At 40.3% G+C, this 23358-nt stretch overlaps 3 protein-coding genes across 6 annotated transcripts in view; 2 read left to right on the top strand and 1 right to left on the bottom strand.

Moving 5' to 3' along the window:
- The window catches only part of LOC117993212 (extracellular matrix-binding protein ebh-like), a 36693-nt gene extending 30660 nt beyond the window's left edge, over positions 1-6033 (top strand). For 2 of the 4 annotated variants that reach the window (XM_069506411.1, XM_069506409.1), the window contains 4 exons: positions 1243-1353; positions 2060-2186; positions 2707-2960; positions 3249-6033. In XM_069506411.1, coding sequence (XP_069362512.1) covers positions 1243-1353; positions 2060-2186; positions 2707-2960; positions 3249-4241 — 1485 coding nt within the window. In that variant the 3' untranslated portion in view covers positions 4242-6033. Of the gene's footprint in view, positions 1-1242; positions 1354-2041; positions 2187-2706; positions 2961-3248 lie in introns of all 4 variants that reach the window. The other 2 variants (XM_069506410.1, XM_069506408.1) reach the window with 1 other exon arrangement.
- An 882-nt stretch (positions 6034-6915) lies between these two features.
- Positions 6916-10693, bottom strand: LOC117993294 (uncharacterized). The gene is made up of 2 exons (XM_034981076.2): positions 10405-10693; positions 6916-8231 (listed from the first exon to the last, which is right to left on the bottom strand). Exons 1-2 carry the CDS (start codon positions 10586-10588, stop codon positions 7744-7746), a joined length of 672 nt encoding a protein of 223 aa, XP_034836967.1. The 5' UTR covers positions 10589-10693; the 3' UTR covers positions 6916-7743.
- A 3360-nt stretch (positions 10694-14053) lies between these two features.
- Positions 14054-22134, top strand: LOC117993293 (protein THEM6-like). Its single transcript, XM_034981075.2, has 5 exons — positions 14054-14217; positions 15603-15799; positions 16634-16848; positions 18223-18411; positions 19252-22134. The coding sequence occupies exons 2-5, from the start codon at positions 15634-15636 to the stop codon at positions 19375-19377; spliced, it is 696 nt and encodes a 231-aa protein (XP_034836966.1). The 5' UTR covers positions 14054-14217; positions 15603-15633; the 3' UTR covers positions 19378-22134.
- The last annotated feature ends 1224 nt before the right edge of the window (positions 22135-23358 follow it).

The following is a 23358-nucleotide window of genomic DNA, read 5'->3' as shown; positions in this document are numbered from 1 at the left end:
CGCGTTGTAGGCGGGGCATTGACCCGAGTTTTGCATGCTATACATTGCGGGTTTTAAAAATACTAAATCACTAAAACTACAAAATGAGGCAAATGTTTATTGGTATTGGATTGTGTTTAGGTAGTATAACAATAACGCTAAGTTTTTGCTAGCGTTCTGGTTACACCCTGTATACGTAATATTATATAGCATGTGTTACTTCTTTATAAAGTAGCTAACTAATGGTGAAAGAATTATTAAAATCGGTTCAGTAGTTTCAAAGTTTAGCGAAACAAACAAACAAATCTTTTCTCTTTATAATATTAGTAAAGATACGGTATATTTAGTTAAAAGATTATTATAGTTTATTTCATTTAACTGTAATGCGTACAAAATGAGTTCTCACTCGGCATTTTAGCTTTGTGTCAACTGTCATTTCAAAAGTACGATTTAGTCCTCATTTAAAAGTTGAACCGTTTTTAGGGTTCCGTACCTCAAAAGGAAAAACGGAACCCTTATAGGATCACTTTGTTGTCTGTCAGTCTGTCAAGAAACCTACAGGGTACTTCCCGTTGACCTAGAATCATGAAATTTGGCAGGTAGGTAGGTCTTATTGCAGACATTCGGAGAAAAATCTGAAAACCGTGAATTTGTGGTTACATGACACAAAAAAAATTGTGGTCATGAACAAATATTGCTATTTTCAACTTTCAAAGTAAGATTACTATACCAAGTGGGGTATCATATGAAAGGGCTTTATTTGTACATTCTAAAACAGATTTTTATTTATTTTTAGGTATAATAGTTTTTGATTTATCATGCAAAATGTCGATAAAATACGATTGTATTACGGCACCCTCAGTACGCGAGTCTGACTCGCACTTGGCCGGTTTTTTGACATGACAGTTGACACATAGAGTTAAAATGGCGCATGAAAACTCATTTTTTACGGACAAATATGATGATTGTCGAATGCATTACTCAATTGAGGGTTGCTGAATTAATTAACAACTAAAAGCTTGAAAGCATTATAAACGGTTCTTTATAACGTGTATAAGTCCCACAAATTGCTAATGCGCGTGGCCACCATTTTAGTGACGTCAGCACTAGACTGAAGTTTCGAGCTGATGGTATATTTTTATTTCGGCTGATGTCAAAATGACGTCATTTCGATGTTAATGAGACATGGTTCCAGCGCAAGAGCAATTTGCGGAACTTATACATAACTGAATGCTAGTCATAACACAGAGTAACTTTACACAGGTGGTTCACAAAAAGGATGGTACCTCCCAACGTCATCACAGACTAACGCATGTATCGGCGGCAGCTCTGAGACATAAGTACGCTATATTGGAGCATGAACTACGATTGCAGGTATGTATTGTGAATTATAGAATGTGATTGTCTTTATGAGTTGAAAACTGTTATAGTAGGCTTCAGGCAAATAGAACTAGCTCTGTAGGTCGATTCTGTAAAACTTGCATCAATCATTATTACAATCTCAATTGTTGTGATTGGCTGAATTTGTGCGATTCTTGTTGCAACAATGTATTGTAGCCAATAGTGAACGAGTGTCAACCAATCAGAGGTGATTGCGATCGTGACATTGTAGCTGTCATTCTACCACAATCGAGCACCAGAACACTGACTTTTACCATACAAGTACAATACTACCATTTTTATTATAAGTTATGCTTATGTACTTGTGCAGAAATCTTATATTTGAATGGCGCGAAAATATCTCAGCCAATCATACCGCCCGTCCCTCTATTATTGTTTGTTGCCTACGCGCATGTTTGTTCGCGCGAATTGTAAGCGAGGTAGCTTGTGTTTAAAATCCGGCAAGAAATATTGTATATCGACCTTTGGAATGAGATTTCAGCTTTGTATAGCGTTGTCTCTGTCATTCATACGTATGTCCCAACGGCAGAGACAACGCTCTAAGAAACCGCTTTCTCTTTCTAAAGGTCTGTGGGCCTTGCGCCTTAAGAAACTATGTTATGTACTTTATATGTAGCTTATAAATAAGGAAACCATATTGAATTGGAGACCTTGGCCTCAGGGTAGTGCCTATTTCCAGAAATCTCTATCGGAGGAGTGCGAGGACCTCGGCGTGGACTCGCCGTCCGCCTCGGAGCTGTTCCCCGAGGCAGAGCTGTTGTTTGCCGCCTCGCCAGCTCACGACGCCCCGCAACATTCACACACGCGTAATACATTTTTCTTTTATACTTCGATCACGCACTCATCCGATCCGAATCCGTGAAAATACGGATATAAAAAATATCTACGACATGTCATAAGCTACCATATAAAACAAAAAGGAACGTATTATCACGGACTCGGATCGGATGAGTGCGTAACTGCCTTAAGGTTATGATATTAGTTATTAGGTACATACAGTACTCGGTAGAAAATAATGTACATGGGCCTTTAGAATGACACTTCGGCTTTGTAGAGCGTTGTCTCTATCACTCATACCTATATGAGGTTTTGTCGGTCTCAACGACAGACAATGCTCTAAAAAACCGCCTAGCTCTTTCTAAAGGTCGATGTATATTACTTTCTGCCGCGTACTGTAGAGAGGTTCGACGACGCCGTCTAGACAGCAGTTATGCGGTAAGGTGACGAAAGAGTGACCCTAGTTAGGGTTCTTAAAAATCTAAATCTACGAGGACGATATCGCATCATTTAGTGGAAAATAAAGATTTGACTTGTATTTTGTTGCAGCTCAACCAACAATCCTCAACCAAAGCGGCATCCCACAACCAGACATAGATGACCAGATAGCAACAGACGAACTGCTGCAACCAGACGTCCATGAAGACCAGCAGGAATTGGACGTGACTACCCTTGGACTAGATGAGGGCATAGTGACTGTGAGCGAGGACGGGATGCAAGCTACCATACAATTGGATCAGGAAGAGTTTGCCCGTTCGCATCCCAACACTACCTTCCATAGCGAGCCTACGGATGAAGGAGAGGTACGGTCTTCTTCTCACTTAGGTAAAGTTTCCAGTCGAGTGTCTGTCAGCGTCAGATTAATTTACTATGCCGGTTTGATTAATTTACTATGCCGGTTTACTCACGATGTTTTCCTTCGCACACACTTTAAAATACATAACTCCAAAAAGGTAAGAGTTGCGCGCACGGGATGGAACCCCTAATCTCCCGAATAGGAGGCTGACGTCTTAACCACTTTGCTATTACCGCTCCAATTTCTTAACAAACTACAGTATCTTGAATATAAGTTATTACCTATCTTTTTCCAGGTACAACCATTTACGATATCAGGCCTCAAAGGTCGTCACATTACATCCACAATATTCCACGCTGGTCGAGCGCCCGCCACCGTGCTCGTCACAGCGCCCCAGGCCACGGTCATATCACAGGCGAATCCCGACCATGCAATACCAAATAACGTGAAATACTCTCACATGGATCAAATCATCAACTCCTCACCGGTCACTCACGGCAATCTCAACCTCTCATCGGTGCTGGTCAAAGACGATGGACTCACAAAGTTCGATAATATATTGACAGATTCAAGAGAACTCCACCTCTCCAATACAGCTTCGGCGATCGTTCACTCGACGGGAAACGCTACGCAAGTAATTAGACGAGTCTGCTACGAAGACGATAAAAGGGACACGAGGTTCCTTATTGACGAACCAGATGCAATAATCGCTGGTGATGACGCCAAAATGATAGCCGAAGACAGTTCCCGAGATGCAACCTTAGAATCCATCGCTGGGGATGTGGACGACGATAACTCTTCACCAGAAAGACACGCGGAATTATTCTGGGAGTCGAATTCTGCTTCCGAGCGATCTGAAAGCAGACGACCAATGGATTTTAGTAGCGACAGCGAAAAGTGTTGCAAAAGCCCTTCATTTGACGAGACGAATTCCACGGATTCCAGTGGAGTAGGAACTCATATGAGACTGGACTCGGTGATTAAAAACGCGAGGGGGATCGAACGGAGCGGCAGTGCGGACGGATCGTCTGCGGATGATACGCATCATCCACCGCTGCGCACGTACCCCGCGAAACGGATGTACCACGCTCTAGACGGAGAAGTGGAACGGAGCATGTCCGGAAAAACTCGGGCCGGGGAAAGGTCCCCTGATAATTTGGAAGTACGACGCCGGGCATCGGGTCGTGGGGTCGTGAAACGAGGATGCCACTGCTGCACTGGCTCCCCAGCTCCCCCGAGGCCGAAAAAGCCCCGACAGAGAAAACCTGCCATGGATTTTACTAATTAGAAGACGTATAGTGATTTTTGGACTTATATCGCGTCGCGGCGACTTAAGGAGATCGCTCACCGCGACTTTTTGCAGCGATACAGACTCAAAAAGGTCGCTATACAGTAGCGATGCGTCGCTAGCCTGTGTACCTTTACTCGCGCTTCTGTATAGCTACTGTCGCTATTCAAAATCGTGATCAAGATATAAATTTTGAGAACATAAACACATTTTGAGAACATTTGTGGATAAATTTGAGAACCCGCTCGTATATTTGCTGTATCAACTAGTATGTCAAAAGTACGGTTTACGCTTAGATTAAGGACTAAAATCGTACTTTTGCTTTGACAGTTGCCACATGGAGCAAAAATGGCGAGTGAGCTGTTCTCAAAATGTATGCACTATACGTGCGTCTGTAATCTGTATTGCTGCAAAAAGTCGCCGTGATGCTCCTTATACGTTCATGTCGCCGCACCAGACTGACACCGATCTCTACTATGAGGTTTCTCTAGTGTTTAAGTGATGGTACATTGTTAAATCGTTTTGTATATAATAATAAATAACTTAGCTTCTGTTCGCATGTATTTTTTTTGTTGATTTTTAGCTGTAAGCTTAATTATTGTCCTTTAACATCGTGTTACATACATCATGGTTTCATAAACCGTCACCGGACAGTTCAAATATATATTTTTTACTCTACGAAATACAAGTAGTATTTCGTGATCCGTGGCGATTTTATTCATTTCAGAAGAAGAGTTCAAATCTATTTTTTTTACAGTTAAAAACTTTTGTTTCGTAATTATATCCGTGTCGTTTTTTTTATTTCAGAAGATATTTTGTTTAATTGTTAAATTTCGTGTAATATATTCGTATACATACTGTATTAATAATATTAATTGTATATAAGTGGTATTTTATAGGCTACCTCCCTGCAGGTTAAGCGTTTCCGTTTAGACGATACAGGCCATACTCAAATGTGAATTTGTCCTAGATTTAGATGTATGGTTAAATCTATATATCCCCTCTTAATAATGCTAGACTGATAAACAGAGTTTTCCTTAGTGTATTGCCGTTAGTGATGCCGATGTCTTGTACTTTTAATTTTCGATACTGTGTACTATATTATTAGATTTAATTGAAATGGCAACTTCCATGGGAACTGCACAAATCGAACGTTGAACAGACGTTGAGCTTTAAACTTTGGCGGTTTATTTTTCGAGATTACGTTTTGAGAAACAATCGGTGCCAATGCGCCTTTTCAGTGCTGCTTTTTTGCGTTCACGAAAGGCGATGACGCGTCGCCGTATAGTATAGTAGAATTTATTAAGTTAGAGTGATTTTAAATATCCAAAATAAGGGTGTAAATAACTATGTCCCCCAATATCGTTACGGGGACTCTAGTCACTACGTACCGTTATAGACTTGTGTAGATTCGACGCGGTATCATCGGGTACTTCCCCGATTTTTAAGGCTATAAGCCGCAAATAAATACAGTATTCTACCGTTTGTGTATATAAACTTATAGACATGGGGGGACTATCCCCATTTTTCGATGACAGAATTTTCTCGTGGTACTTACGCGTAATAAATGTATATAAAAATGTGGGAAGAGTTAGTGAATTTAGTGAGCTCGATCGTTCCCAAAGCGGTCCTATGTTATAGTGAATTGTATCAAATATGTTTTGTGCGCTCGTAATCGAGTGGGATTCGGTATAAACCATAGTTCACGATGTTACTTCAAGTAGTGGTAAGATAGCGTTGTTAGGTAAAGTTCACACGCGCCTTTAGCCAGTTCTTCCTGTGGTTTTGCGACTACCCCCATTTTCATAAAAAGTTCTGCTGACTGAAAGAAGTTTAGATGAATGAATATATTTGGCGTTTGATAAGACTGGGTGCAAGTTTTGCTAACGGATATTTTATTGGGCAGTTTCGCTATACGGGAAATGAAATTAGCTAATTTGAATGCAATAATAGAAAAATCAGGTTTGCCATAGCGTATAATTATGAAAATTGTAAATGGATTTAACTAATTTGTCTAAATACGAGTAGGTGCAGGTCTGTAAAGAAAAGATTTTCGAGAAGTTTTTGTGTGTGTTGTACACTATCCATATATTCTGTCGTTTCGATGAGCCTCGCGACAAAGCGTTTCATGTGTGAGGATTTATGATTATATTTTATAACTCAAAAGGTTTGTGAAGAACCGACTAAAGGCAAACCGATATCCAAATATTGAGACGCGTTCTCCATAAGTTTTTTTTTTTGAAAATTGAGTGTATATTTTTCACTCTGAAAAGACAAAACAGTTTTTCTGCCTTTTCTTAAAATTAAGAATTGGAGTTTTTTATATTCCCCATAAGCATGTTGTTATTGTTCGATATTGTAGATCGGTTTACCTGCGATATTAACTGTCAAACTACAAGTATTGAGGGTTTGTTTTTGTTATTTTCACTTAGAGGTTAAAATTTATTAGATGTAAATGACTTGATAATATTTAGGTTTCATTTTTTTTCTATTTCACCCAAAAAGTGTTTTTGAGATTAATGATTATTGTGTAAACATTACTTTTGAAAGTGCTACAAAAATGATCATTAAAAAACTTATCTATTAAACAATTCTTTTATTTACAGAAACTGAAATTTTTCATGGGCCTGGTACACGTTGGATCGAAGTGCATAATAATACCACACGAGTAGATATATAGACCAGAGGGGAAGCTTCATACTAGCGGCTGGCTGTTGGTTCACTCACTCATAGCGCAGCTCACGCACACCAGGACGTGTCACGGACGCTCCGTTTGCCGCCGTTTGCCATCGAACTGGGCGCAAACACGTGACACGTCCTGGTGTGCGTGAGCTAGTGTGAAGCTTCCCCTCTGGTCTATAGTATCTACTCGTGTGATAATACTTGATCTATATTAAACAAATGGTTACCAATTCCTCTTCTCCTTTATTCTCTTCATAACCTGTGTCTCTTCATCTTCAGAATACTTAACCGACGGCAGAAGCGAAGCAAAGAACGCTTCGTCCTCATTAATTATCATATTCCTTGCTTCTTTTTGGTTCTTCGTCACAATAATTTAATTTCTTTGACCGTTTTCTGGTACCTAGTTGGGGTTTTTTTGGACTTTCTCTTTCTGTTTTCATATACGCTGAGTTGACATCAGTTCAGTGTTGGTAACTTTGATGAGGAGTTTTACGCCTATAAAACAAATGGTTACCAATTCCTTTTCTCCTTGATTCTCTTCATAACCGCCAACACCTCAATCCTGAACTCCAGTCTCTCATCTTCAGAATACTTAACCGACGGCAGAAGCGAAGCAAAGAACGCTTCATTCTCATTTATTATGTTCCTTGCTTCTTTTTGGTTCTTCGTCACAATAATTTAATTTCTTTGACCGTTTTCTGGTACTGGTAGTTGGGTTTTCTTTTGGACTTTCCCTTTCTGTTTTCATATACGCTGAGTTGTCATCGTTGCTTAGTGTTGGTAACTTGGATGAGGAATTTTACGCCTGTAAAACAAATGGTTACCAATTCCTTTTCTCCTTGATTCTCTTCATAACCGCCAACACCTCAATCCTGAACTCCAGTCGCTCATCTTCGGAATATTTAACAACCGACGGCAGAAGCGAAGCAAAGAACGCTTCGTCCTCATTCATTATCCTCGGATCATTACATTCGTCTATTTCAGCGAAATCTGCTTCCATTTTCTCATATTTATCATATTCCTTGCTTCTTTTTGGTTCTTCCTCACAATAGTTTAATTTCTTTGATCGTTTTCTGGTACTGGTAGTTGGAATTTCTTGTGGACTTTCCCTTTCTGTTTTCATATACGCCGAGTTATCGTCAGTGCTTAGTTCGACGTTGAAATCCTCTTCTGTGTTTATAACTTTGATAAGGAATTTCACGTGGTCGTATAATAGGTATTTTCTACGAGGTCTTCCCATTCTGGAGCGCTTAAGTGTCTTGACAAATGTATCGCGGATGTTTGTCCATTTATTTAGAATTTGTTCACCTGAAAGAAAAAACAGAATTTCAGGTAGGTAAGTAACTATGCGCCATAAAATTGTTCGCCCAGCCCCCCTAGCATGGGCAGGAGACAAAAATTTTATCCCCCAATTATATCCACTGACGAGGGATAAAATTTACTTGTCCACCTCTCAAAGCACGGCAACAGGGGAGAGGAGAAGTTTATCCCTAATTCGGGGACAATTTTATCCTCGACATTAGACGTGGGTTTAAGTTTATTCTCATAGAACTTAAAAAATCAAAACATGTCTCGCGGTACCTGTTGGGTTTAGGTTATGTTTGGGTTGTGTTTGGGTTATGTTTGGGTTGTGTTTGTGTTATGTTTGGGTTGTGTTTGGGTTATGTTTGGAATATGGTTGGGAACCCTAACATAAACCCAACATAGGTCCCAAATACCAATTACCATTAACCCAATAAAGGTAAAGGAAAAGATCCAAAAACCGAAAAGTCCCCCGTTTTATTCACTGTGGATAATTATATCCACCCGTGAGCCCATGCTCGGAGAGTGGATAAAGCTGTCGGAGGGGATAAAGATTTTATCCTTTCCCCGGGGAGAAAATTATATCCCCGCCCATGCTAACCCTGCTGATATAGGTAACGTGGGCTGATAGTCTTAATTTACCAAATCTCCCGCTGACAACTAGTCCGCGACAGGTTGAAAAGTAATCAGGGTATGAGGCGGCGGAACGCCCCCGCACACCCGGGTTTGCGCGGGGGGTGTGCGGAGCCTTCCTTCCCCGATTGCAATTTCGACCTGTAGCATACTATAGGTACCTACGTGGGATCAGAATCTTGGGAACAAGCACTAAGCGTCCTGAGAAAGGTATAGGGCCCGGCATAAGTCTACCACGCTGGTCAAGTATGTATTGGCAGACTTCACAAATCTTTGAAATGGAGAACTATCAGGCGTGCAGGTTTCCTCACGATGTTTTTCCTTCAAAAACCTTAAAGCAAATGATAGATGTAGCCGCAATGGTAATTCCGACTGTGACGTCACATGGATTGAAATTGTAATGGTAATGAAGAAATCCACCATTGCTTACCAATCCTTGTGACGTCATGAGATGATAGCACATGAACCTATAAAAAGTGTACTGTTGAAACCTATGTCATTTGGGATGGTAACTTCCGGTGTACACAAACACGTCTCCGGAAAGACGGACGACATTTATCTCTTAAGAAAAAACGTAAATGCGTAAAACTCGCAACGTAGACGTACGTAACACCTAGGTACGCCACATGTCGAGATGGCAATCGAGGTATGAGGCGGCGGGACGCCCCGCACACCTGACACCCGAACGTCATCTGCGCTCGCCCGCACCGTGTTATGGCCTCCCCGATTGCCATCTCGACCTGTCGCGTACTACATGCAGTCTACGTGATACGTTATTATAATACATACTATCAGTGTTTCCATGTACACGGTAATTACCGTAGATGCACCGTAATTCAGTCCTAATCTACCGTCAAGGTAATATGCCCATTACCTTGACCGTGTCACCGAAATACAAAAATCACGTGAAAAATTCATAATATACTGCGTAATACGAGTACGAATCTCAGTCACGTTAGAATATTTCGTAATGGCAACATTTCTCTTGCTCTCGGTTTAAGCATCAAATCTCAACGATCTATTTTCGTCCTTATTCAAGTAATTAGGAAGGAATGAAATGTAAAATTAATGAGATTTAACAAAATATTAATATGAATAAATCCGTTTATGAAAAAGATATTGCTATGCTAGGAGAGTCAGATTCAGAATAATATTAATAATTGATTAAAAAGCAAATTCTTTTTTCTTTTAAAAATGACACGGTAATTTACACGGTATTCTTTTAGCTAAACCACCGTAATTAAATCTAGAAACACCATAATTTTAACCCTTCAACACGGTAATTCTCGATTTACCTACATATGGAAACACTGCATACTAAGTATTACAATGCGTGGTAATATGTGCGTGAGCTGCGCTAGAGTGAGTGAACCTACAGCCAGCCGCTAGTATGAAGCTTCCCCTCTGGTCTAATATATCTACTCGTGTGGTAATATGAAGTAGGTAGCTACTTAGGAGAGCGCTTTACTTAGCACAAAATTAAGTAGGTAGGTAGGTACTACGACCATTTTTCCTCTTGCTAAAATTAAATCTTGTTTAAACTTACCAGTAACCCGTTTTTGTTCCGACGACAGTTCCTCGTAGTTTTCCTCCAAAAGACTAAACACTTCCTCCCAAGCGGCACGTCTTTCTGCTCGGTCTTTGTAAATTTCTGCCGTCTTGTCCCACAGGCACGGTCGATCTTTTACGGCGTGTATTAATTGAACAACATCGTATTTAAACTCTCGCATGGTTCAAAAAGTAATTTTGAAACTTCAAAAACGTTTAAAAATGAAATATTTTCAATAATAAAGATAGCAAAAGTTTGCAAGACTATCATCTATCTTGTTTGACTCCGAACACGTCACTGTGCGCCGAGCGGCGTCAAAATGTCGGATCGGATGTAGTAGTTGTGTCTCTTTCTAAAGTTGTATGACAGAAAGGGATGTACAAATGCAGACGAGGTCACCGACTTCAGAGCGCGCCTCGACCGTCAATAAGTAGTTCGGTACGTCCATTTACGTTGTTGTAATGATGTTCAAATCCTATTACACTTGGGTCGCCGGGTTCAATCTCGGCTTCTAATTTTTGGGAGTTGGACCTATGTGAGTTTTAAGCAATTAAATACCTACCTACCTATCACTTGCTTAAACGGTAAAGGAAAACATTGTGAGGAAACCTGTATGTCTAAGAGTTCTCCATGATGTTCTCAAAGTTGTGTGAAGTCTACCAATCTACACTTGGCCAGTGTGGTGGACTATGGCCAAACCCTTCTCATTCTGAGAGGAGACCCGTGCTCAGTGGTGAGCCAGCGATGGGTCGGTGATGATAATGGTATACGTTGGGCTCATGTTGGGTTAGTGCTCGTGCATATTTTCACTCTGATATTTCATTTCAGTCTTCGCAGAACAAGCACTCTGCCCAGAGTGCTTGTTCTGCGCTGACTGAAATGGAGCTATAATGACGCTGAAAGAGGTGTGCCCAAAGAATATGTACACTAGCGGCACGCTATGATGGCCGGTTTGACACATTACAATAGTGATGTGGAATGTCAATTTATTCTCGAACAAAAAACAATTAAGTTTTGTTTTTGTACCTGATTAAATAGGTTTAATAAAACAAAAATGTATATGTTTATTTAATTTATTTGAACGAACTGAATATTTGAACGAAAATGAATATACATACTTTATATGCACACAAGAAACATATGAATACAAAAGATACCGAAAAAGGTGCCACAAAAGGCCATAATTAATCAGATTCGTCCATACTACTATTTTCACTGTCGTCACTGCTATCATCACATACATTAATAATTATATGTTCGTTTTCTATAATATTATCTATTTTCACATCTCTTTCATAATCTTCCCTTATTAATTTAACAGTTCTATTCACAACCTTTTCCCAGTCTCCTTTAGTCACATGTTCACAAGCTTCTTCTAATAATTTTAGCATTTTTTTTGTGGTAAATGGGGGTTCTGTATTGTGTCTTGCAGCATATCCCTTAATTTGAGCCCACACCAACTCAATCGCATTATACTCACAATGGTAAGGCGGTAACCGTATAACTCTGTGCCCATGTTCTAATGCTATTTCGTCAATGACGTATCGGATCTTGGTTGGTTTGTTTTCTTTTAAAAGACGTACTAATTCCGCTTTTAACATATTCATGTTTGCATCTACGCCATTTTTACGAAGCCATGCGACGATATCAGCTTTCTTTTGGGATTGGGCAGGTGGCTTGTCAATTTGCATCGAGTGGTATGGGGCGTTGTCCATAATTATAATAGATGGTTCAGGGAGGCTACACAACATTGAGGTAAACCATTCAGTAAACTTTTCTCCATTCATGTCTTCATGATAGTCTCCAGTGGTTTTTGACGCAAAAGCCATGAGAGAACCTTCGACAAACCCGTTGATGGTTCCGGCGTGACAAATTATAAGTCGCGATCCTTTTCCTACAGGAACTTTGGAAGTAGATGCTGCTGTGTCATCGTTCCAAGAACGGCCTACAGTATGGTTAGCATTAAGCCATGTTTCATCCAAGAACACAACATTTTGCCAATTTTTGATTTCTTTCACTTGCCGTAAAAAAGTATACCTTGCCATCGCTATATCAAATCTTTCCATCAATATTTTGCGTTTGTTACATTTTTTGTATCGAAATCCAATGGTCTTCAAAATCTTCGTTAAAGAACTTTCCCCACCGAAGAATAATCCAGCTTCCTTCAGTGAATGCACCAACTTTTTTCTTGTTGGATACTCCTTCTGTAAATAGTAGCCGTAAACATGTCTTCGGATAGCATCGGCATCAAAGCTATCGATGCCTACGACTGGTTTTGCTCGTTTTCTCTTTTTTGGTGTGTGAAGTTTATTTTCTTCTGTGCCAGTCTCGCCATATTTTTTTTTAGTTATCCGTCTAACAGTTCGTTGTCCAATATTAAGCGCATCAGCTACGCGTTCAACCACTGACGTTATAGGTAAAATTGGCCCTCCATTTTGAGCTTCACGATCGAAATAGTTACGAAGGCGTATTAGGAACTCACGTGTCTGACTATTTAGAACAGTTCTCTGCGTACGTTCGGTCATATCGACGAAATCCACAACAAAGGGCTTGAACAGAGTCCAAATTAACGAGCAAGGGTCAACAGTAATGCAGTATCAATATTTGAAATCCAAAGCCAGGTCAAAACTATATCACAATCGCATTGCACTGACAGTTTATACTTTTCGAAGCAACGTCAATTCGAAACTGCTTTGTTTTGCATTGAGCATTGACGCGAGTTTGCCGGAGGTAGTAGTTGTGCTAGCCAGCGATCCTATGTGACGATCGTATTAGATTCCATTTTTAAAAATTTATTGATATTTTTTTGCGATTTCAGAGGTTTGTCCACATAGTGAAAATTGTTCATATTCACAAGTACATTCACCCCTTAAATGGTGCAAACTGATTTTTCTACACTTGTATACATTTAAGAAATCAATTTAATAAATAAATTTTGAGTCCTAAACCTAAAACTACATTCGATAAAATTTATGAATCTCTGCACATCACTATCGTCAATAAAGTAATACAATTATTTCCTTCAAAGTCGTTATCAATTAATACGGAACTTCATGAGCGGACAAACGTCAAACCGGCCATCATAGCGTGCCGCTAGTTTAGGTATGTACTACTACGTAGCACACCTATTATGTATTCCTATGTCGATGGGTGTGCCTTACAAAATGTCAGTTTTTTGTGCTGATTCGAAGTGTCCCACTGACAGAATGTTCACTCTCTAGAGAGTGAGGAAACTCTCGGTTTGATCCTGAAATGTCATCTGTCAAATATAAGGCTAGGAGCTTAGATGAAGTGATGTGGAATGAAAGATACCTAGTCGCTTCATAGCATAGCTTCATAGCTTGCTTCATAGCCTATCAAGCGTCAAATGTAGACGATAACATTTGATAGGTCTACCAGCACAGTCTGCCAGAGTTGGTGATGCCTCGATGTTTTGTTACAAGGAAACTGAGCGTACCGGGAATAAAAATTTACATTTCATGTCAAATAGTCTTCGCTTTGACACTGTGTACCAAGTTACTTCAAAAAGAGGTCGGCAATCGCAGCTCCAGTGTACTTACTTGTTTAAGAAGAGGTCAGTGGCCACAGTGGAACATACGAATCACGTATCGATTAGGATGCGCGCGCATTGACCAAAATGTCATGATTTTGTCAGTGAAAACTCTTCGCCGCCGCATCGACGTTTTTATTTTTAAACGAATTTTATTTAGGACAAACATTAGTGTTTAAATAGTTTATTATTCTTCTAATATTATTTTTGTGGTGCAATGTTTTAGTTCCCAAATGCCGATGCCGGCTTCGAGTAAATTGGTGAGTTTTTTTATTGGTCAAAATTTTACATTCAAAAACACAAAACCCTCCTTTGGGCTTCGCCGCAGTCGGGTAAAACATAAGGTATTGAGGTGATCGTTCCTTGGATTAGGTAGGTGCCAACCATAATATTTTATCAACTGGTCACTAGGTAAGTGTGTGTCTGGTGGGAGGCTTCGACCGTGGCTAATTACCACCCTACTGGCAAAGCCGTACCGTTAGCCCGCTAGCCGCTACCATCTTAGACTGCATCATCACGTACCACCAGGTGAGATTGCAGTCAACTGCTAACTTGTATCTGAATAAAAATAAAAAGAATAAGTAGGTATGGCTAGATGCTTATAGTTACCAATATATATTTTTTTAAGTCCACCTCCTAATCGGAGGTCGGCGGTTCGATCCCGGGCACGCACCTCTAACTTTTCGGAGTTATGTGCGTTTTTAGTATGTATCACTTGCTTTAACGGTGAGGGAACCAATCCGCACATGGCCAGCGTGGTAGACTATGCCCAAAACCCTTCTCACTCTGAGACTATTTAACTTTCTGGTACGATGCCGTGTAGAAACCAAAGGGGTATGGGTTTAATAAAAACCCGGCTAAGTGCGAGTCAGGCTCGCACACTGTGGGTTCCGTACTACAGTCCTATTTTTTCGACATTTTGCACGATAATTCAAAAACTATGATGCATAAAAATAAATAAAAATCTGTTTTAGAATGCACAGGTAAAGCCATTTCATATGATACCACACTTGATATAGTTATCTTACTTCGAATATTAAAAGCCTTATTATTAGTTCATGACCACAATTTTTTTTTTTGTGTGATCTAACCCTAAATTCACGGTTTTCCCCTAAAGCCAGCTATAAGACCCACCTACCTGCCAAATTTCATGATTCTAGGTCAACGGGAAGTACCCTGTAGGTTTCTTGACAGACAGACAGACAGACAGACAACAAAGTGATCCTATAAGGGTTCCGTTTTTCCTTTTGAGGTACGGAACCCTAAAAACCGGCTAAGTGCGAGTCAGGGTCGCGCAACGAGGGTTCAACCAATCAGTACCCTTATTATAAATGCGAAAGTGTGTCTGTTTGTTGGTTTGTTGGTTTGTTGGTTTGTCCTTCAATCACGTCGCAACGATGCAACGGATTGACATAATTTTTTGTATGGGTATGTGGGTGGTGGGTATGATAAAGACCTGGAGAGTGACATAGGCTACTTTTTATCCCGGAAAAACAAAGAGTTCCTATGGGATTTTTTAAAAAAATAATTCCACCAGAAGTCGCGGGCATCAGCTAGTAAACCAATAAACCAACAAACAAACACACTTTCGCATTTATAATAAGGGTACTGATGTAGTCAAATACCCAATTGTTATTCCTTCTAGGTATAATTCGCACTTACCTCCAGCGAGCACCATGTGGACGGTGTGCGTCCCGGGCTGGGGCGCCATGGTGGCGGCGGGCACGCTCTTCCTGTACGGAACCCTGGACGTGGCTTACTTCGCGAGGATGTTCTACACCGTGGCCAAGGCGAGGTATTTCAGGAAGAAGACTTGTATACTGGACACCACTGAAGTTGAATGTAAGTAGTTTTTTAGAATTCCGTACCTCAAAAAGAAAAACGGAACCCTTATAGAATCACTTTGTTGTCTGTCTGTCCGTCGTGTCTGTCAAGAAAACCTATAGTGTACTTCCCGTTCACCTAGAATCTTGAAAGGTAGATAGGTAGGTCTTATAGCACAAGTAAAGGAATAAATCCGAAAACCGTGAATTTGTGGCTACATCACAAAAAAAATGAAATTAAAATGTGTTCATGAACAAATATTAGTATTTTCAATTTTCAATGTTAGATAACTATATACCAAGTGGGGTATCATATGACAGGGCGTTACTTTTACATTCTAAAACAGATTTTTATTTATTTTTATGCTTCATAGTACGTTAGAACTATTATATATTCTGTGATCATAGTTTGTTTTATCGTGCAAAATGTCGAAAAAATACGACTGAATACAGAGCCCTCGGGGCGCGAGTCTGACTTGCACTTAGCCGGTTTTTTAACTTTATTTTTGGGGTTCCTTACTAGTATAACCTAAATTGTTAACCTAGCTGCCCAGCGAGGTCATTACGGGCAAAACCTTGTATGGGGTTATGTTTGTTTTTTTTTTTTTTTTTTAATTCAGATACAAGTTAGCCCTTGACTGCAATCTCACCTGGTGGTAAGTGATGATGCAGTCTAAGATGATAGCGGGCTAACCTGGAAGGGGTATGGCAGTTTTTATTAAACCCATACCCCTTTGGTTTCTACACGGCATCGTACCGGAACGCTAAATCGCTTGGCGGCACGGCTTTGCCGGTAGGGTGGTATGTATGTATTTAACTAATTCAATAAGACTTTCTTTCTCTAACCCCCTAGCGTGGTGCCTCCTCAACGATATAGACACGCTACTCTACCACATGAACAACGCACGATATCTTCGAGAGCTGGACTTTGCGAGGGCGGACTACTACGAACGGACTGGCCTCTACGCGAATATCAAAGCGGCGGGCGGGGCGGTCCTGCAGGCCGCCACTACCATCCGCTACAGACGATACTTGAAGCCTTTCACCAAGTTTACTATTACTTCTAAGGTATGTAACTCCTAACTTTAGAGCCATCTCAACGGGTAAAGGAGTGGACTGAAAACCGAAAGGTCGACGGTTCAAACCCCGCCTGTTGCACTATTGTCGTACCTACTCCTCACAAGCTTGACCACAGAATATAATATAATAGTATGGCTTGACGCTTAGTTGGAGAGGAATGGGGAATATTAGTCATTTAATATGGCTAATATTTAAAAAAAAATACTTATCAGCCGATAGACGTCCAATGCTTGACATAGGTCTCTTGTAGGAACTTCCACACGACATCTTCTTGCGCCGCCTGAATCCAGCTGCTCCCTGCGACTCGTCTGATGTCGTCCGTCCATCTAGTGGGGGGTCTTCCAACACTGCGTCTTCCGGTGCAAGGTTGCCATTCCAGCACCTTGGGACCCCAACGTCTATCTGTTGTACGTACTATGTGCCCTGCCCATTGCCACTTCAGCTTCGCAACCCGTTGAGCTATATTGGTTACTCTAGTTCTCCTACGGATCTCCTTCTTATTTTACTAAATACCCCCAAAGTCATTAACAAAATACGTAAATATGAACGCTACATTAGGCGCCATCTAAGTACTAGGTACTTACATAGACAGCTTGCATCTCGAGGAAGGACATAGGCTACTTTTAAAAGTAAAACCCTGAAAATCAAAGAGTTCCCACGGGATTTTTAAAAACCTAAATCCACGCAGATGAAGTCGCGGGCATCATCTAGTTCTCTATTATGTAGCTATAACCTAGATAGACTATAAGAAATGGTTTTCAGAAATTCCATCCGAGCTCAGCCAAAGTCAGTTCCTAGTAATTAAATTAAATGATCTACTTTTATTTAATTAATAACGATTAATTAAACAATATTTTTTCCTAAGGTAAGCAATAATAATCCTGTAGTTAGGTATACCTATGTATACTTATTAAAGTTTCAAATTAATTAATATCACAAAACTAGAATAAACCGGATGTTAAATTTCAGAATTTCAGTAGATCTATCTAGTACATACCAGCCTAAAGTAGATAATTTTATCTTTTGCTATAGACTTCCGATGATTGATAACGATAATTAGTTACATTCATAAAATCAATGGAAAATAATGATGTTATAAATCGTGAAGACGTAGGTATGTAGGTAGGTTATAAAAATGGTACCGTTTTTGTATAGGTAGGATGATTTTTCTAATTTTTTTTTAATAGCCAGATATCTATTTTATCCTTAATTCTGTATACTTGTCTATATATTTTATTAAAAGCACATGATAATACACAAATGTCATAAAATTGCCTCTTGAATTTATTTGTTGACGTCTAAATAATTCCCAATAGTCTTCTGAGTTCTACTCGCATTCTACCTCATATCTCATACTTTCAGGCAATCTACTGGGACGAGAAGACATTCTTCATGGAGCACGAGTTCATCGGGCCGGGTGGCTTCGTCCACGCAGTGGCGTTGTGCCGGCAAAGGATCATTGATACTTCAGTGGCTGCGATCGCTGAGCTGCTGTTACAGCTGCATTGCGCTGGGACTTGCAAACCTGCACCGGAGAAGATGCCGTCTGAGGTGAGGATATTGTTTTCGATTCTCACCATTATTATAGAGAAGGTAGGGTATAATCTTGCGTGATAGGATTGAGCTGGTTGTGTTTTTGGGGGGACATTCTTTATGGAGCATGAGTTCATTGGACTGGGTGGCTTCATCCACGCAGTGGTGCTGTGCATGATTGCGCTGGAACCATATCTCATTAACATCTAAATGACGCCATTTTGACGTCAGGCGGAATAAAAATATACCATCACTCATCAGCTCCAAACCTCAGTCTAGTGCTGACGTCACTAAAATGGCGGCCACGCGCATTGTTTTTTTGGTGGTAGAGATCGGTGTTATTTTTTGGTTGAAGATGCATCTTATTAAGTAATTTTATTTTTTATTTTTAACTAAGTTAACTAAGTTATGTTAGGAACCATACCTTTTTACTAGAGAAAATTTCTCAGTTAAGACGTATTGCTCCAATAATTCTGAAGGCACATGCAGTATCTATAGACTCTTGATGTTGCAGCTTCAAGAAGTAGTTCAAGAGCTATAATAATATAGTTAGTACCTAAATAATTGGTTCGAGCTTAACAGAAAGACTTACAGACATACTAATATTATACATGCAAAAGTGTGTCTGTCTGTATGTCTGTCTGCTAGCTTCCCGGGCCTTCCCCGGGCTACTTTTACATAGGCTACTTTTTATCCCGGGAAATTAAAGAGTTCCCACGGGATTTAAAAAAACCTAAATCCACGCGGACGAAGTCGCGGACATCATCTAGTATCTTAATAATTAGTACCAAGATATTTAAATCGTTTGGCGACTAGTATCGGAATCTGTTTTTGGAAATACTTTCTCTCTTTTTCCAGCTGGAACTGTGGGTGCAAAGCAACGAGCTGAGTTCAGCCAAGCTGCGCCCAACGCCGGCCGCCCTGCCGTCCCTAGAACCCAACACCCTCAGCTGTGGGGACGTGAAAACCAACATGGCGGAGTGAGACACGACCAACCCGAGCGGAGGCTTGAGGCAACGGAAAGAGCTTTAAGACTTGTCATCATAACACCATTTATTGTATCCCATAACATGTTACTTATGCATATAAAATGAGAACTCAACCGCCATTTTAACTTTGTGTCAACTGTCATGTCAAAAGTACGATTTAAGTTCTTATTTTAAAGGTGAACCGTACCTATACTTTTGATATGACAGTTGACACATAGAGTTAAAATGGCGAGTGAGTTCTCATGGCGCGTGAAAACTCATTTTGTACGCATTTTACTTCAAACAATTAAACAATCTTAGGCTGAGGACAAATCTCGCGGAAATTCTGCGCGTGGAAACAGGAAATTCGCTTGCGGAATTCCTCATTGACTGTGTAAAATAAAGTGAAGAATTATGAGCACATGTTGCTGAAAGCGGCAGTTGGAGACAACTTAACATTTCAACTTCAATATACCTAATCTTGTAGCGGGAGTTTTTGCTAGATTTTCCATAGAAGATAATATTATGAGATACAATAAATATTTGTAGTATGAGTCTAAAGCTGCCTTTTCACCACGGATGTGACAGGATCCGTTGCGAGGGATGTATTTTAAACTTGCCAATAGGTTCATTTTCATAGCTTAAAGGTCCCAACGTACTTCAGCTGCGCGACGCGGCGCGGCGCGCGCGGCAAATTTAGTTTGTATTATGAGTGTGTGTGGAGCAAGCGCACTTGAGCGACGCGGCAGACAACTACGCGATGCGGCGTGGAAAATATCTATATACCTATATAAAAGGAAAAGGTGACTGACTGACTGATCTATCAATGCACAGCTCAAACTACTGGACGAATCGGGCTGAAATTTGACATGCAGATAGCTATTATGACGTAGGCATCTGCTAAGAAATGATTTTTGAAAATTCAACCCCTAAGGGGGTGAAATAGAGGTTTGAAATTTGTGTAGTCCACGCGGACGAAGTCGCAAGCATAAGCTAGTAGTTTATATGGAGCAAGGCGCGTCGTGCAGTGCAGCGCTAATGCAGGACTTTTAACTTATAAAAGCTGTATCTCATAAAAAGGGTTCAATAAGCTAATCTATGGTAATAGGTAGGTTTCACTTACATTCCTTGCTATGTTTACGAGCATCCCTGATGAAAAGGCTAATAGGTAGGGTTTGTACAGGATTTCGTTCGGGTTTTTTATTGGGCAAGCGATATTAACGAATGTCGAAAAGATACAAACACAAACTGTTTTGTGATGTATTTGTATTAAATGCCTTGGTTTAGTGACTAGTTTTTTCGGCTGTGGATCGAGAGGTTCCGGGTTCGGGTCCCAGGTAGGGTCAAAAAAAAGTTCACCAGTCACCTTCTGTTGCTGAGGAATAAAACGCAGTAGTTTGTCTACACCTTTATTTATGTGACTGATATTATTTATTATAGGTACCTAATTTATAATATTGTTACTCATATTTTTATAAGAAAAATATTTCTCATTATTGCTATAATTGTTTACATAGTTAAATTCTAATTTAATTTATTTTAAGCACGCTATATTTTATCGGGACAAAAAAACTATTGTAACAAAAATTTAATATGTAAAAAAGGCTAAATATGTAAAAATCAAGCAGGTACGCGTTGAACTTGCACACAAAGGGGTCCGTACCTACCATCGTACAAGAAATAACACTTTTTTTCATGGTGGCCACTTTGACATTTTTATTATTTGTTGTTATAACGGCAATAGAAATATTTCATATTTTGTGAAAATTTCATCTCTGTACCTTTTACAGTTCACGAGATAGAGCCCGCTGACTGACAGACGGACGGACGGACAGCGCAGACTAATTAATAGGGGTCATGTTGGAACCCTTCTGGTACGTAACCCTGACAATTTGGTTGAACATACAAATCCCGCACAAGATGTCGGATGCGAATTCCGAATACACATTGTTCTGTATTCTGAGGACGCGAATTAATTTCAATCGGGAATGTAGGATACTACGCGACAGGTCGAGATAGCGATCGGGGTATGAGGCGGGGGACGCCCCGTACACCCACACGTCATCCGCGCTATCCCGCACCGGGTTAGTGCGGGGGCTGTGCGGCTGTGCGGGGCGTCCCCACCCCGATTGCCATCTCGAAATGTCGCGTACATGTATGTAACCAAGTCAAAATAATATGAAAGCGTTCTCACAATTAGTTCGATGACGATTTATTTAATTAGCGAAAAAAATTATATTTTTGCGCGCAAATTGTATTCTATTGTAATCATCGTAACGTATTGATTGACTGATTTTGATGGGATTTATGTGATGTGTCCTAATCATCATGATCAACCCTTCGCCGGCTCACTACAGAGCACTAGAGAGAAGATAGAGAAAGCAAAAGAGAGCAGAACAGAGCAGGTCTCCTCTCAGAGTGAGAAGGGTGTGAATATGTACTTCATAATAAATATAATAAATATGACAAAAATATAGTATGGCCATTTAAAGCATAAAAATAAACCTATGTTGTTAAGATACAAAATTTCATCAAAATCCATCTTTGCATGGCATCATTTTGAAAGCCATGAAAAGGCGCTGGAAAAACTCAGTAGGTAATTTGGTTATCAAGCAAAACGTTTGAAAAAAATAATTGTGAATTTAGCTAAGACAACAAAATTTCCTAAGAGGTAATATGAAACATAATAATATTATGTAATTGTATATAATTTGTCAATGTACCTACACTATGTAATAACGAGTATAAATAAAAAATATAGATCGACGTATTACTTTTGTTTTTCCAGTTTCTTGAAACATCACTTCAATTCCCATATAGGTATAAATGCGAAAGTTTGGTTGTTTGTTGGTTTGTCCTTCAATCACTTCGCAACGGAGCAACGGATCGACTTGATTTTTTGCATGGGTATAGTTAAAGATGATTATGATTTTAATGGGTATATTATAGTGGAGAGTGACAAAGGATACGTTTTATCCCGGAAAATCAAACGGTTGTAAATCAATGGTCTATCCGTTAAACCGATTTTGACTAACTTACAGAGATAGCTTGCATCCTAGCAACAGACATAGACTACTTTTTGTGCCAAATAAAAGAGTTCCCACGGGATTTTTAAACACCTACATACAGTTCGCGACAGGTCGAAATGGCAATTAGGGTATGAGGCAGGGGGACGACATCAGACGAGTCACAGGAAGCCGCAGGATTCAGGCTGCACAAGACCGTGGCGTGTGGAAATTCCTACAAGAGACCTATGTCCAGCAGTGGACGTCTATCGGTTGATGATGATGATGATGTACTTAGTAACTGACCCAGCGTAAATTGGGCTTTAGGTATAGGTAAGTTGCCCAAACAGTGTAAAGTAACGTAACTGCAGGTAACCGGGTTACTGAAGCGTCGCGCGCCACTGCACTTCGTGTACTTGAAACGTTATTTGGGTAAACTGCTGTCATTACATATCACTACTTCACTAGGTACTCATATTATACATGCGAAAGTGCGTTTGAATGTTGGTTCGTCCTTCAATCACGTCGCAACGAACCAACGGACCGAGCGCACTCTCAATACGCCCTGCGCCAGTGATATGGGCTTAGACCATTAATTTTTTATCACTGGTGAAAATATAACTGTAAGAGCCCTCGCCCATGGCGACTTTTTGTAGCGATGCTGTCGCGCGTTTACTAAACACACGCCAGCATCACTACTAACGCGTGTTAGTCGGATTAGCAACGCGCTACTGTATCGATGCAAACGCGCGACCGTGTTGGACGACATCGGGGAAAGAACGGAGGGAGGGTGGCGCATGAATGGAGAACCAAGCATCAGTGCAACATTTTTTTCTCGTTTGCATCGAGACAGAAGCGCGACAGTATCGCGTTTGCATCGCGACTGAATCTAAGACCGTGGGCGAGGGCACACAGCTAGCGACCGCTTCGCGACTGTATCGATGCGGAAGCGCGACAGCATCGCTACTGTATCGCTACAAAAAGTCGCCGTG

The sequence above is a fragment of the Maniola hyperantus genome, chromosome 23, assembly GCF_902806685.2.
Source record: "Maniola hyperantus chromosome 23, iAphHyp1.2, whole genome shotgun sequence".
Classification (NCBI taxonomy): domain Eukaryota; kingdom Metazoa; phylum Arthropoda; class Insecta; order Lepidoptera; family Nymphalidae; genus Maniola; species Maniola hyperantus.
The sequence above is the reverse complement of the archived record's forward strand: the minus strand, read 5'-3'. Positions and strand labels throughout refer to the sequence as shown.